This window comes from Salmo salar, chromosome 20, assembly GCF_965601325.2.
Source record: "Salmo salar chromosome 20, fSalSal1, whole genome shotgun sequence".
NCBI classification, from domain to species: Eukaryota; Metazoa; Chordata; class Actinopteri; order Salmoniformes; family Salmonidae; genus Salmo; species Salmo salar.
The window spans coordinates 66,171,660-66,186,492 of NC_138310.1; the positions used below are offsets into that span (position 1 = coordinate 66,171,660).

The 14,833-nt window shown below is 43.6% G+C and overlaps 1 protein-coding gene across 2 annotated transcripts in view; it reads left to right on the plus strand.

The window, feature by feature from the left end:
- Nucleotides 1-8,575: 8,575 nt before the first annotated feature.
- The window catches only part of LOC106581145 (roundabout homolog 2), a 78,556-nt gene continuing 72,298 nt past the window's right edge, over nt 8,576-14,833 (plus strand). The window contains exon 1 of one of the 2 annotated variants that reach the window (XM_014162986.3): nt 8,576-9,126. In XM_014162986.3, the coding sequence (XP_014018461.3) occupies nt 9,048-9,126 (79 nt within the window). In that variant the 5' untranslated portion in view covers nt 8,576-9,047. The remainder of the gene's footprint in view (nt 9,127-14,833) is intronic. The other variant, XM_014162985.3, reaches the window with a different exon arrangement.

The following is a 14,833-nucleotide window of genomic DNA, read 5'->3' on the forward strand; positions in this document are numbered from 1 at the left end:
ATGAGCTGGTTCTGTGTCTCCAATACACATATTCAGAAGCCTGTGCATTGATATGTATCTTTGTTCTCCCTTTCCACCATCCTGCCCTCATTCCAATAGGTCGGACAGAGGGGAAAAACTAAATGTTCACACCTCTGACTGTCTCTCTGTCATCAATCCACGTTATCATGTTCCCCTGTGCTCTAAATTTAGACTATCTCCCCCACCTGTACACATACACTACTACAGTTCCTGACGACTGTAGCCTCCCTGCTTGTGAGCAATCACCAGATGATCGATAATGGCCGTGTTCGAGAGGATCAAACCGTAATGTATCATGGGTAAATTGTGACTGACTGACTGATCTACAAATAATAATGAATAGTTATTTAATTTATTTATATTTCAGTTTTCCTTGTCTTTCTTCAAAAAACAAACATATACATACGAACGGCAATTTACAGATTTCACATGACTAGGAATAAAGATATGCATCTGTTGATCAGAGATACCTTTTAAAAAAAGGTTGGGGCATGGATCAGAAAACCAGTCAGTATATGGTGTGACCACCAATGTTCTCTTTCATTTTTCTCGGGACTGTGCAAACTTCAGGTCTGAGGAGCGCAAACTTGAACATTGTGAACACTGAGGCTGTACCCACTTTAAGTTACAATATTAAGTGGCCAAGTAGGCTACTGTGGCTATTTGATCATACCAGAGTGGCCTACCATCAAAACAATGGAGAAAATGCATCCCATAACCTTTCAACATGGAAATAGCTGTTCTATCATTCAGCCTACAGTAGCAGCAAATGTGTGGTGCTCAATGTAGGCCTACATTCCATGAGACTTTTGAAAAAACATGCAGGGCTTGACATTAATATTTTTATCCTCCTTCAGACAAGGAGGTGATTGAAAATGGTGTTGTTTGATACAATAAACTACTTTACAAAATAACATGCATTATTATTCACATACCATTATTACAGAGAATCAGACAAATTATGCTACCCTCTGCCTATTGGCTGCTTAGCTTATTCAAGCCTGTCTCAAAATGCAACGCTGCCCCTTTAAGATATTAAAAAAGCTCTTTACCTGTCTCGCTTTTTAAAGAGATCCAGAAATGTACACGTGTTGTGCTCTTGTGGGAAGCAATCCCTCCCCTATTGCAAACTACAAATGATCTATAACTGGGCTAATAACTCACTAACTAGCAAAGGATATGAACAAAATGTGCACACGTGGCTACATGAAGCTCTCGCTTTGATCTCAAAACAAACACATCTACTCAAGGCCACAGCTGTAAACACAGTCCAGTTCAAAGTAAATGGCACAGATCCATATATGGCAATGGTCTATTTGCATATAGGCCTACTGCAGCTCTGATTGGTTTTGCGGCACCGGTCTGTGTAGAGTAGAGGCTGAATCATGGGGTCAATGCAATAGAATCCTACTCCGATGAGTTCTGCATACAACAAAATGTTTTGGTATGTTGCATTGAAAGTGGCTAATATTGCATTGAATCGATCACAATTGCCACAGTAAAGGGAAACGTTTAGTGTTAATTAACAGGGAAAACGCTAGAAAGTTGAGGTAAGCTCAATCTGGTGCTTCTCTTCGTGGGCTGATACAGTATTTCTCCTGCATGGTAGTCCTGGGGGAGCTGCGCGGCAGTCTCGGGACTACTGCACGCCCACGCGCAGTTTAGAGGGAACATTGGTGACCACCATTTGCCTCATGCAGCAGGACACATCTCCTTTGCATAGAGTTGATCAGATGGTTGATTGTGGAATGTTGTCCCACTCCTCTTTAATGGCTGTGCGAAGTTGCTGTATATTGGCGGGAACTGGAACATGCTGTAGTACACGTCGATCCAGAGCATCCCAAACATGCTCAATGGGTGACATGTCTGGTGAGTATGCAGGCCATGGAGGAACTGGGATATTTTCAGCTTCCAGGAATTGTGTACAGATCCTTTCGACATGGGACTGTGCATTATCATGCTGAAACATGAGGTGATGGCGGCAGATGAATGGCAAGACAATGGGCCTCAGGATCTCGTCACGGTATCTCTGTGCATTCAAATTGCCATTTGATAAAATGCAGTTGTGTTCGTTGTCCTTAGCTTATACCTGCCCATACCATAACCCCACCTCCACCATGGTGCACTCTGTTCACTACGTTGACATCAGCAAGCCGCTCATCCACACAATGCCATACAGGCTGACTGCCATCTGCCCGGTAGAGTTGAAACCGGGATTCATCCGTAAAGAGCACACTTCTCCAGCGTGCCAGTGGCCATCGACGGTGAGCATTTACCCACTGAATTTGGGTTACGATGCCGAACTGCAGTCAGGTCATGACCCTGGTGAGGAGAACATGCACACAGATGAGCCTCCGAGACGGTTTCTGACAGTTTGTGCAGAATTCTTTTGGTTGTGCAAACCCACAGTTTCATCAGCTGTCTGGGTGGCTGGTCTCAGATGATCCAGCAGGTGAAGACGCCAGATGTGGAGGTCCTGGGCTGGTGTGGTTACACTTGGTCTTAAGGCCGGTTGGACATACAGCCAAATGCTCTAAAATGTCTTTGGGGGCAGCTTATGGTAGAGAAATAAACATTAAATTCTCTGGCAACAGCCTGTTAGACATTCCTAGAGTCAGCATACCAATGGCACGTTCCCTCAACTTGAGACGTCTCTGGCGTTGTGTTGTGTGACAAAACTGCACATTTTAGAGTGGCCTTTTATTATCCCCAGCACCAGGTGCACCTGTGTAATGATCATGCTGTTTAATGAGCTTCTGGATATGCCACACCTGTCAGGTGGATGGATTATCTTTGGAAAGGAGAAATGCTCACTAACAGGGACGTAAACAAATGTGCAAAACAATTGAGAGAGATACATGTTTTGTGTATATGGAAAGGTTCAGGGATCTTTATGTCAGCTCATGAAACATGGGCTCAACACTTTACATGTTGTGTTTATACTTTTGTTCAATATAGTTGTTTGTGTGAGAGTTGTTTATGTGACCATGCAGAAGTGTTTCGGGTGTGCTTGGAGGTCCAAGCAATTGTGAATCAGATGTCCTTGAACTATTGTTTGTCACTTTTTTTCTTGTGAACTTGGTAAGGATAAATTAAGTTGAAACAATAGATAAAATCATATAGATATGTGCTCTAAATTTCACAACAGTATATTTGTATCTAAGCATGTATACATATATGCATGTAGTATGTATGTATAACATTTTTTTTCATCTCATGAAACATGGGACCAACACTTTACATGTTGCGTTTATATTTTTATTCAGTGTATAATAAGCTACATAGAATTGGCCCCCACATTCTCACTCTAAATGGACCGGCGGCATACATCTGTCTGTTAGCTAGCTATCTATTATAGCCCTATTCCCCAGAGCCAAAGAGTCACATCTCAGATGCATAGAGGGCAGCCAGAGGAGTTGCCATGACAGCAGCAGCATCAAAAACATTGCCAGGCAGCCACTGAGGTTGTGTGTCCACTGTGTGTTGACCGAGATGGGCCTTCTGTGTGGGCCTAATCTCTGTGTATGTGGGACATGACATTACACAGCAGATTAGATCTGGGGGGAATGTGATCTTAGATCTGGAGGGAGGGCAGGGAATGTGATCTTATTCAGGCAGGCCTCAGCATGCCCCGGCCTTGCATCAAAGCATCACGGCTGTTGTGGAGCTATTTATATGCTTTTCAGATCAAAATATGTATATTATTTTCATATAATCCTATCAATTTAGCCTTCTAAAGTCTGAGTTATTTGTTGCATGCAGCACTGAGGTCCATGGCTCCGGTCCCATGTGGTATTATGACTGTTTACGGTTTTTGTTTTGCCACTTGTGTATGACTATTTATTCATTTTTATTCATACAAAGGAAACATTATACCAAGCCTTTAAAACTTTGATTATTCTGCTGATGATAAGCCTTGGTGGAAAGGTTCCCAAACATTGTGTTATAATGCTTACTAGTGGTAGACTGGAATATTACAGGTGAGTTGATCTCGCTGATGGCTCATGTGGAAAAATGAATCCATGGGAAAAAAATAACATATCCCGGTTCAGATTAGTCAGTTACCAGCGGGGTTACTTATCCCTAAACCTATCCCTAACTTCAATTCCTCATAACCCCTTAGCTTCAACCACAACACAAACCGTAACTCTAGTTTCATGTCCACATAACCCTAGCCTCAACCACAACCCTAAAAGTAGCTTCATGTCCACATTCTGGTTCAACCTTTTTTTATATTACATTTTTTTTTTTTTTTTTTAATAATCCCCAATTTCGTGGTATCCAATTGGTAGTTACAGTCTTGTCCCATCGTTGCATCTCCCATACGGACTCGGTTGAGGCGAAGGTCGAGAACCGGGCGTCCTCCGAAACAACCCAGCCAAGCCGCTTCTTGACACAACGCCCGCTTAACCCGGAAGCCAGCCGCACCAATGTGTCAGAGGAAACACCGTACACCTGGCGACAGTGTCAGCGTGCATTGCACCCGGCCCGCCACAGGAGTCGCTAGTGCGCGATGAGACAAGAACATCCCTGCCGGCCAAACCCTCCCCTAACTCGGACGACGCTGGACCAATTGTGCGCCGCCCCATCGGGCTCCCGGTCACAGCCGGATGGGACAGTGCCTGCGATGCAGTGCTGGTTCAACCATAACCCCTTAGCCTCAACCACAACCAACCATAAGTACAATGTAAGTACAGTACAACAATGTGTCGTTCAATATAATATGGGACCTTTTCATATTTCATGACAAGGCAACGTGTTGAATTTATCATGAGAGAACTGCATGTGGGCAGAATGGACAGTAGATGGCACTATGAGCCTTTTATACTTCATAAGAGAACATCCTTTGAGAGTGATCCTAGTGGTTTATTTCCCCTCAGCTACTCTCCCTCTCCACCCCCCCTGCTTCTCCCTCCCTCCCTCCTGCTCCCTATCCCGATCTACATCTTTCTCAACTGTTGTTTGGGCCTGACTAGCCCCATATGGCAATGTATGGTATGACGTGCTACACAGATGTCCATCTATCTGAGCAGAGCACTAAAGGACATGATGATGATGACGACTACAACCCATTATGACCCTATGCATCTGATCTCTCTCTGATCTCTAGGCCAGACAGGTAGCCTAGAGGTTAGAGCATTAGGCCAGTAACACTCTACCCAAGGTGAAAAATCTGATGTACCCTAATTTGCTCCACGTTCGCTGTACTACTATGGCTGAACCTGTAAAACATATTTTCTTTCTCATACAGCCTCAGCTGACTTGCTTGCAGCATTGTGGCTGTAAAAGCAAGAACAGTTTGAGACTGCAATTGCACTCTTGCTTAAAAATGCACTCTGATCTTAAGCACAACAAATTTGTATCATATTGCACAAATTGGATTCTAACATTTCCCACGAATTGCAAAAATCATAGATCATACAAATTGTAAAAGTTGTAACATATCACACAAAATGGATGACATAGTACACAGGTGGCTGAAATTCTACAAAGTTTGAGAGTGCAACTTTAATACAAGGCAATCCTTGTGCAAGAGATTATACGCTCAAAGCTGGAACAACTATATAGCAGAGAAAGACTTGCAGTCACTTGTGCCAGAGAAAGAGCAAGTAAGTGTTTTCCATGGCTCATTAACACATAGTGGAGGAGATCCAATAGCAGTCAGCACTCCTGGTCAGGTAGACTGATGAGAAAGGAGAACTAGTAATACAAACCTCCTCACTACCTCTGGGGTGGCTCAATACAAATACAACTCTCCTACAATTTGCAACTGATGTTTGAGGGCATGATAAGAGGATGTACGTTCACGTTGTCTGTATCGAAGGGCCTGAAATGAGAAAAGCTGGGCTGGCCGCCAAATGCAGTTGTAATATTAGTTGCTTACCTTTGCACTCTACTGTATTGGATGTAAATGGCCTGCCGCTGGCCCTGCAGGGCGGTGACACCAGGTCTATAAATAAACCCCAGGCTGAGGTTGTCTCCCAAATAGCACCATGTTACCTTCATAGCACACTACTTTTGACCAGGGCCCAACCTATGGGCCCTGGTCAAAAGTAATGCACTACATAGGGAATAGGGTGTCATTTGGGACGCAGACTGAGTCCTCCAGGCTGACTGAAGGTCCCTCGCACAGCCAGGCAGGCAAGGAGGGGAAGACAAAAGGGTCTGGAGCAGTGACTAATGACACTGGCTGATCAGTTACCACAGAGGTTGACAGCTAAGGACCCTCTCTCTGTGGGAGAGGAGAAACATGACGAGTTGAGCCCAGTATAGGCAGGGAGAGAGAAACTAGGATCCCTGAATGAGTTTTCTACACTGTACAGTGAACCACCAACCATGATCAGAGGCTCACATTTACAGTTGTAGTGAGTGTATAGCCTCTGCCGAGTCCCCAACAACCGGATGTTCCAGTTTTCAGGGGAAGTTGAAAGAGAGCCTGTGATACAACTTCCGCTTTTGGACGTTAACAAGGTGGCACTCCATCTTAACTCTTCCTCCACATTTACTGGATTGGTTGAACAGTACAGAAGAGAACCTCACAATATTTATTTTCTGCATGTTAAGACCAGTATGTAGGGGATCTAGTTCCAGGCGTTAGGTTAGTGAGTGTAAGTAAGTGATAGGCTCAGCCAGGGTTGAGGGTTGTTTAAGTAGTCATTAGAGTTGTACATTTCATGTCAGAATATACAGTTTGTTTAAAAGGGAAAATGTAGTTGTCTGTAGAGTCTCGTCTCTGGATTGGGTCTCCAGGTTATGGTATGGAGCCAGACGGTGATCAGAGAGACATGAGGTCAAGACTTGGGCAGAGGTTGGACAACTGAACCTCACATTCTTTACCGGAGTCACACTGACTAGCCTGTCCCACCATCTGTACCCTGCCACACTTTCCCCACCATCCACATACTCTACCCCATGCTGAGGGACTCTTGGTTATTACAATTAACAACATTTATTATTTTATAGTTGAATCCAAATATATAAAAATGTCATCTACCAAAATGCACGTTTCTGAATTGAATGTAAACAACCACAACAGCTCTCAGGTAATGTTGAGGAAAGGGAGATTATTTTATTAAATGCATGAGAAAAAATAAGTGTTTTCTAATCAGAATACATTTCCCTCAAAGGCACAAAAGGTAATGTATTTATTTTGAGTGCATCATGTATGAAATCCATAAGAAATAGGCATGAGTGCATTGATAACATTGGGCTCCCGAGTGGTGCAGCTGTTTAAGGCACTGCATCTCACTGCAAGAGGCATCACTTCAGTCCCTGGTTCAAATCCAGGCGGCATCACATCTGGCTGTGATTGGGAGTACCATTGGGTGGTGCACAATTGGGGTAGGCCGTCATTGTAAATAAGAATTTGTTCTTAACTAACTTGCCTGGTTAAATAAAAAAAGAACCTCCACCACCTGAAGACAGTGTCCACTGGCAGCAGTTGTTGTTTAAATCTAGACTGACACCCAATGATGCCACTAGGACTCCTAATGAGATGTTTCCATTTGCTCTGTTTAGCTTTTGTAGACTTTGATAAGGTCCACGCTTCCATTGGAGCTGGGGGTTAATGCCGTTGTGGCCTCTCTTTGTGTCGTTTGCCGGGACAGGCGTCTGGACTTCTCATCTGTAGCCCAATTTCCAGCCCCATTCAGGGGGACAAAGGGAGAGCAGGCGCCTGGTTGTCCATGAGCACTCTCCATCATGTTGGGCTCTCCGTAAGAGACATATAGACAATGCATTGAGAAGGCAGGGGCCAGGGGCACACAGAGGCTGGGCCGGGCTGGGGTGGAGTAGGGTGGGGGCAGAGAGATGGAGCCTGCCCTGGGGAGCAGTGTGTCCTCCCCAGAGACTACATGCATCAGAGTCTCTGCAAGAGCCAGATTGCAGATCAATGAGAGGAAGGAGTGGGTGTGAACCGGCACCTGTTTAATAAATCACTATGGAATCTGGGGCCTGTGGAAGCTCTGTGGCAGGCAGTGTTAAAGGGCTGAGTTGTTCTGGACTGTTTATCACAGTGGAAGGCTATCTTCATCATCATCAGAGGTACTGTAGCAGCAGCAGAATATCATTATCCTTTATCATCATCATTATGATTAGAATTCTCTTCCAACAGGAGGAGAAGCAACAATAACTTAGTGATCATCAATAAATGATTAAAGTCACCACCATAACAATCCTCATAATTATCCCCTTGATTACAGTTCTGTTGGTCAATAACAACATGTGCCCTCTGCGATGTAGTTTTCATCCATTTGTGTTAGCCTACTTATAGGCAACACATGACATTAATCATTTCAGCCAATTGACAGGCTAGGATTATGTTTATTGAATTACCTATAATTGCTTTGCCATACAATGTTAGGACCATATGAGTTGGTGTCTAAGGAAACTGACACCTGCAATTACTGTAAAGATTGACATGGCTGAAACGCAGACCTTTAGGTTGTGAATCATCTCACTGTCATCTAGCCATGCGTAAGAGCAGAAGGGGGATCAGGCAGATCAGAGCCTGCACAGATGTTGCTCCTGTCTCTTTAAGAATACCTCCTTATATTGGCGAAGGTTTCGTAGCGGAGATATGTTTCTCAGTTCAGCATGTGCGTCAGTTGACATTCGTAAACTGGTCATCTCTTATTCCAGGAACAGGGCACACATACAGAGATTCGAGCGGGAGCGCAACTTCTCAGACGAAGCTGTCTTGTTTGTATTTTATAGAAGATTAATATATTTACGTATCGATTTCTTGTTTTATGGTAGAACGACTTGCTGAGGACGTTTCGCTACAAGATGATTTCATTATGATTTTGCGTGCATGTGTTGGGGCGAAGTGATGTTACAATGCATTTCTTCAGGCGAAATTGTCATGGGGCCCGGAGAGCTGTTGTCAAAGTTCGGCGGGGCGATTTTTAACGCTTGAAAAAATCTAACTGAGCTCGTAGTAAGCACTAATTGTTTACCTCTGATATTGAATGTGACAGAGGGTTTAAAATCAGTTTGGACATAGACCAACCTGTCACCACGCAAAAATGACAAACTACAAGAATATGGAGACACATAGCACCCATGTCCTGCTATTGACGGTATCAATCATCTGTACCGCATCAGGTAAGTGAGAAACCACAATATGAACTCTTCATCTTCTCAACTTGTATGCGTAGCCGATGCATCAAGTACAGGTAACTGCCAAAATAAAATAAACACTGAGTAAATTAGGGATACAAGGTATGTGCTTCCACACAGGTGTGGTTCCTGAGTTAATTAAGCAACTAACATCCCAACATGCTTAGGGTTATGTTAAAAGTAAACCAGTTGCCCGTTATTTTGGCTACCATGGCTAGAACAAGAGATCTGTGACTGGTTCTCAAAGGAGCATAGGGGGTTTAAAGTGTGTGTCACCAGATCTCAACCCAATTGAACACTTATGGAAGATTCTGGAGCGGTGCATGAAATAGCGTTTTCTAACATCAACATAACACCAAATAATGGAATGAGGTGTTTTTGCTGTTGACCGGATCACTGGTTGCTGCGGAAAAGGAGGAGGTCAAAAGGGGGGTGAGTGTAACCGATGTGAAATGGCTAGCTTGGTAGCGGGGTGCGCGCTAACAGTGTTTCAATCGGTGATGTCACTCGCTCTGAACCCTTGAAGTTGTTCCCCTTCCTCTGCACGGGCCGCGGCTTCTGTGGAGCGATGCTTCGAGGGTGGCTGTTGTCCATGTGTGCAGAGCGTCCCTGGTTCGAGCCCAGGTAGGGGCGAGGAGATGGACGGAAGCTATTCTGTTACACTTGACAACAGCTCTGCTCCATAAAACGCAATAAGTATGAATGCTCTGACTTCTGTGGAGGCCTTATCACAGTAAATGCTGTACGGTCACTGCAGATTTCGGATTGACCAGGCAGAACCTTTTAGCCAACTGCACTGTATGGCCTACATTAGTTATCATAAGACCCTCGATATTTATTGGAAAGGAGCGTAAAACTCATAATTTGCACCACCCTGTGAAGTTCATAACTTTATTTAATCTGTAGTTTAATAAACTGCATGCTTTCCCGACAAGCTGTAGTGGGAGTACCACACATGTCATAGCGTGACTCCAAGTTTACATCGATGTGATGGTTATTATATCGATACTTGCGCATAAAAGCGTTTCCACTGACATTTCTCGCATAATTCATTTTACCGACTCAAAGAGCTCGCCTTCTCTGGAAAATTTGCATCAGGCCTGTCATAATTTTTTATCCGATATGTACTTTACTCACATAAAAATATTGCTAGTAAGTAACCAGGTTTCCATCCAATCTGCCCCGCTTTGTTAAACTTTCCTCACCCATGCTTGTATTTCGCAAGTCTACTCTTCGAATCACATTTCTACGGTCACAATATTTTGTCCCCTACGCTTTCATTTTTCAACCAATGTTTACGTCTGGGTGGGGTTTAAAAGAACCACACTGGTTACTATTGGTCAATTCATTTAGAGTGAGTTCAACGACCACACCCACAGAACGCATCATCAACGCTTTCCATCCTCCGCCTAGCAACATCACCTGCCGTACTGCGGGCCAGTAGTGCTCGGTAAGCGAATGGCATTGTGCCACGGTGCAATACTGCCGGCTTGCAGTGCATATGCCGCACTCAAAATAACTGGGAACTCAGATGGAGAAAAGAAATAGCTCTGGCTGGGAAAAATCGTTTTGAACAGTGATCCAGATCGGAAACTCTGGAAACTTTCTAGACCTCCGACCTGAAGATCCCTGACGTCAAGATTTGTCCTCGTTTTTTGTTGCTGTTCCCAGTTGCACCAATACTCTCCCCATTGAACAGTATACTGTATCCTCGATGGTCACTACCAATGTTCCAAGTTATTTCTCATGTAGGCTGCCAACCTACTCAAATTGGTCATAGCTACTGCCGGCGACATGTGACCATACAGCTGCCCAGTGGGAAGCAACTCCCATCGGGAAGCACCTCTACAAAACCGGTGCACTGGTCATTCACACTGGCTTGTCGTGCTTACCGTGAGCAGTAACGTTAGCTAATAATTGGCATGTGACGGTGAATTACACTGTGACCAATATTACACGTTAATTATCCCTTTCTTTTACAAGTTTTAGCCACAGATGAAAGGGGAAACTAGCGCCAGGCTGTAGCTGCCAGCATGGGTGGGTACTAGCTGACAAGGTAAAAATCTGTCGTTCTGCCATTGAACTGTTCCCTGGTAGGCTGTCATTGTAAAAACGAATTTGTTCTTAACCTTTATTTAACTAGGCAAGTCCGTTAATAACAACTGTAGGTTTGTTCGAATTTTGAGTTCACGGACTGTGGATGTGGTTGTTGAACTGTCACTCCAAATGTATTGACCAACAGTAACCAATTTAGTTCGTCTCTTCAAAATCCCACCAACACATGAACAGGATTCCAAAATAAAAGCACAGGGAAAAAAAGATTGTAACCATAGAAATGTGATTCGAAGCGAAGACCTAAGAAATGCAAGAATGGATGAGGAAAAGTTGCGAAAACAGCAGGGCAGATTGCGCTCCCTTTTTAAAAATAATTTATATCGTTTGTTTTGGCATGAAATGCAAGTTAAGTTTTTGCTTAAAATATGTTACCACTTTTTTGCGTTACGCTATATATATTTTTTTCGTTTTAAAATCCAGAAGTTTTACGACCCATGAAAAACAACTCACTTTTTTATTTATTTATCAAATGTGATGTCATAGGCGTGCGTGTGTGTGCATGCTTTCATGCGTTTGTGTGTGCCTGTGTGTAATTTACATTTTATCCCCCAGACACCCCTCCCATCAAACTCTTTTTGAGTCGCTGTCAGAGCACACTGGTACCATATGGTGTGACGTATATTGAGTGATATGCTTCACATATCCCGAGGTTTCTTTATTATGCATGTTTCCACCAGATGTCTTAAGTGTTCTGTTGACAGGGACAACAGACTCATGGAACATCAATGCAGCTGCCTCAGTCACTGTGAGCATCCACGTCATAGGCTACTTTAGGACCTCAAGATTTCTTATGATCCTTTGAGAGACTGGCAATCCTATGCTGAAATGTTTACAGAGGATAAGTACTACACTATTTGAAATTAATGTCCTTGAGACAGGATGATTGATGTCAAAAACATGAACTACTCTGGTACAATTGAGACCACAGTCATGTTAAACAAAAATAATTAAAAAATATATATACTTTACAGACACATGATAGATAGACGCTGGTGTATTACAGGGGTGCATTGAGGACAGTGTTGCATCATCATGTTAGCAGCAGGGGTCTTAGTTGACTTTGGTCTCCACTTTCAGTCAGGCTGTTAATGCATGGTCTCCAATCTCTCTTTGGAGTCTATCAATGCCAATACTTTCCCAAGTTGTTTTTGAACTTGACAGTGTGTTGAATGTGTCCTCCTAGGCCTCTGTTTGAGTCAGTAAAAAAAAAAATAGGGATCCTCCACAAATTGCATTTGATCGAAGGCAGAAAGAGGGAGAATTGTGTGCCTCAGGGGTTGAGCGAGACAGAGTTGCCAGAACTAGCTGCCTCTGCTTAACATATTGGTTGCAGTCTCGGCACTTAACATGCCTCACCAGTGTTTCACACTGACTGGTCAATCTGATACAGGTTGGAATTAAATCGCTTACTCTCTGTAATGACAAATCACTGCTATTTCATTTAATTGAAGTTTAATTAATTCAGAGCACTTGGTGTGCTTGGTGTTTTACTAATCCAATGCTAAACACCCCTCTAAAGGCAACAGTTAATGAAATGGCTTACAGTGATATGTGTCCAGTTCCTCCTCCCCCGGTTACTTAGCTAGTGAAACATCATGGCAGCAGGTTCGCCCAAACCCTTTCAGAGCTGCACTTAATGAAAATGTTCTCTGGTCTGGATGATAAAACCACAACAACAGTGTCTGCCCACAGCCAACTACTGTACAGTACACAGCCTGACTTGAGTCATATCACTGAATAATGTCCTGCTTCTGGGACATGCTGATGACATCACTGAGATGAGACATGGGCTGTAAGGGCAGCTGCCAGGCAAAGGCGCTGTCTCAGATATATATTATATGAGACGGTAGCACACAACATGCACACAAAGAGTCAATGGAAGACTACAGGTTTAGGACTGAGAGCATTATTATGAGTCCGCCATCCAAAGACCATTTGACAGCATGCCAAGGGTAGCCAAACTTTTCTCCTTATGACTCTCAAATTCTTCTCAAGGGCTTTTGGATCCACTCCATTATGTAAATGGTATAAGAAGTGAAAGCTTCATGAATAAATCTCAGTGCATAGCAACCAGCCCCAAAGGTAAGCAGCCCCTACAAATTTGTGTGACGGTGTCCCAATGTATCCTTGTGTGCCAGCTATAGTAGTTCCTTAGAGTGGACCTGTTGGGTATGGGTAGTAGCACTGTCTCCCCTGATTTTTGTATACTGTGAAAAAGATAGGAAACAGGATTGGGGGTGTAGCATCTCTGTTTTAAGAGTTGTGTTCCCAGCGCAGACCTAGAGGGTTACTCTTACCCTGCACAACAACAGGATTTGAAGTGAAGCAGGACGTAGTTCTCCCTCTGGTTTTGTTGTTTTCACACCATATTAGCATGATGGGGGTACACTTATGCCCTTGGGTAAGAAAGAGACTGACGCGTGCTTAATATTTGTAAATATTAATTAATGAAAACTCAATTAGTAATGTCATAGCTAGCAGCCATGGGCCAAATATAGCCTGGATCAACAGGGCTGTAAAGATGGGGCTTGATCTTTCCCTAAGCTCTTCTCCTGCTAACTCTGCTGGCTTAATAAGGCAGACATGTATGAGAAGCCATGAACCAACATGTGGGTGGGTGTCTGAAGTTGCAATTAGAGCCACTTCAATAGACAAGCTATCAGAGTGCTTGGCTACTTTCGCAATCACTCCGACAGGGCTATGTTGCTTGCGCTCCTGTGGATGTTTCATGTTCTCCATGAATAGCTTTTACTATCTTAGTAAATCAACAGTGTATGACTATGGATGTTATTTAGACCCATCATCCTTGCATAATGAGTTACTCATTATCTATAATATGATTAGCTCTCTGGATTCCGTTGCACAGTATGTGAGTTGTAGATGTAAATGTTAGTGGTTTATTAATTAACCTAACAAGAGGAGAGAATGTCAGATTCATTCTGGAAAACTGCACAACATCTATCTAATGACGTATGACCATAACAAGAGCTAGCTGTTTGCTTTAAGTTTCCTCTTCCTTCCTACCAGAGATACAGGAACCTTTAGTAACCATACAGTGCACCAGACAGATACTCTGTACACAACCTTCGCTACAGCGTGAACATATCTTTGAGAGGCTGGTAGAGTGTGATCAGCTTGTTTGAGGCCAACAGCCTCTCATTAAATGGGCTCCTCCCTCTGGAAGACACTTCAAGGTTGCCCACAATTGTCTTATGGACAACCTGGGCTCCTGCTTTGGAATTTTGCTTTTTTTATACATTTGTATTTCACTATGGAAGTCAGTTAAGAACAAATTCTTATTTTACAATGACGGCCTATCCCGGCCAAACCCTCCCCTAGCACGGACAATGCTGGGCCAATTGTGCGCCGCTCTATGGGATTCCCGATCACGGCCAGTTGTGAAACAGACCGGGATCAAACCAGGGTCTGTAGTGACGCCTCTAGCACTGAGATGCAGTGCCTTAAATCGCTGCGCCACTCTGGAGCCTAATAGCGCTGAAAGCTTCTTCTATCAGGGGCTATGTGGAGTGAAGGACTAGTCTGATTGTGAAATGGATGTATCTACATTATTTCTCCA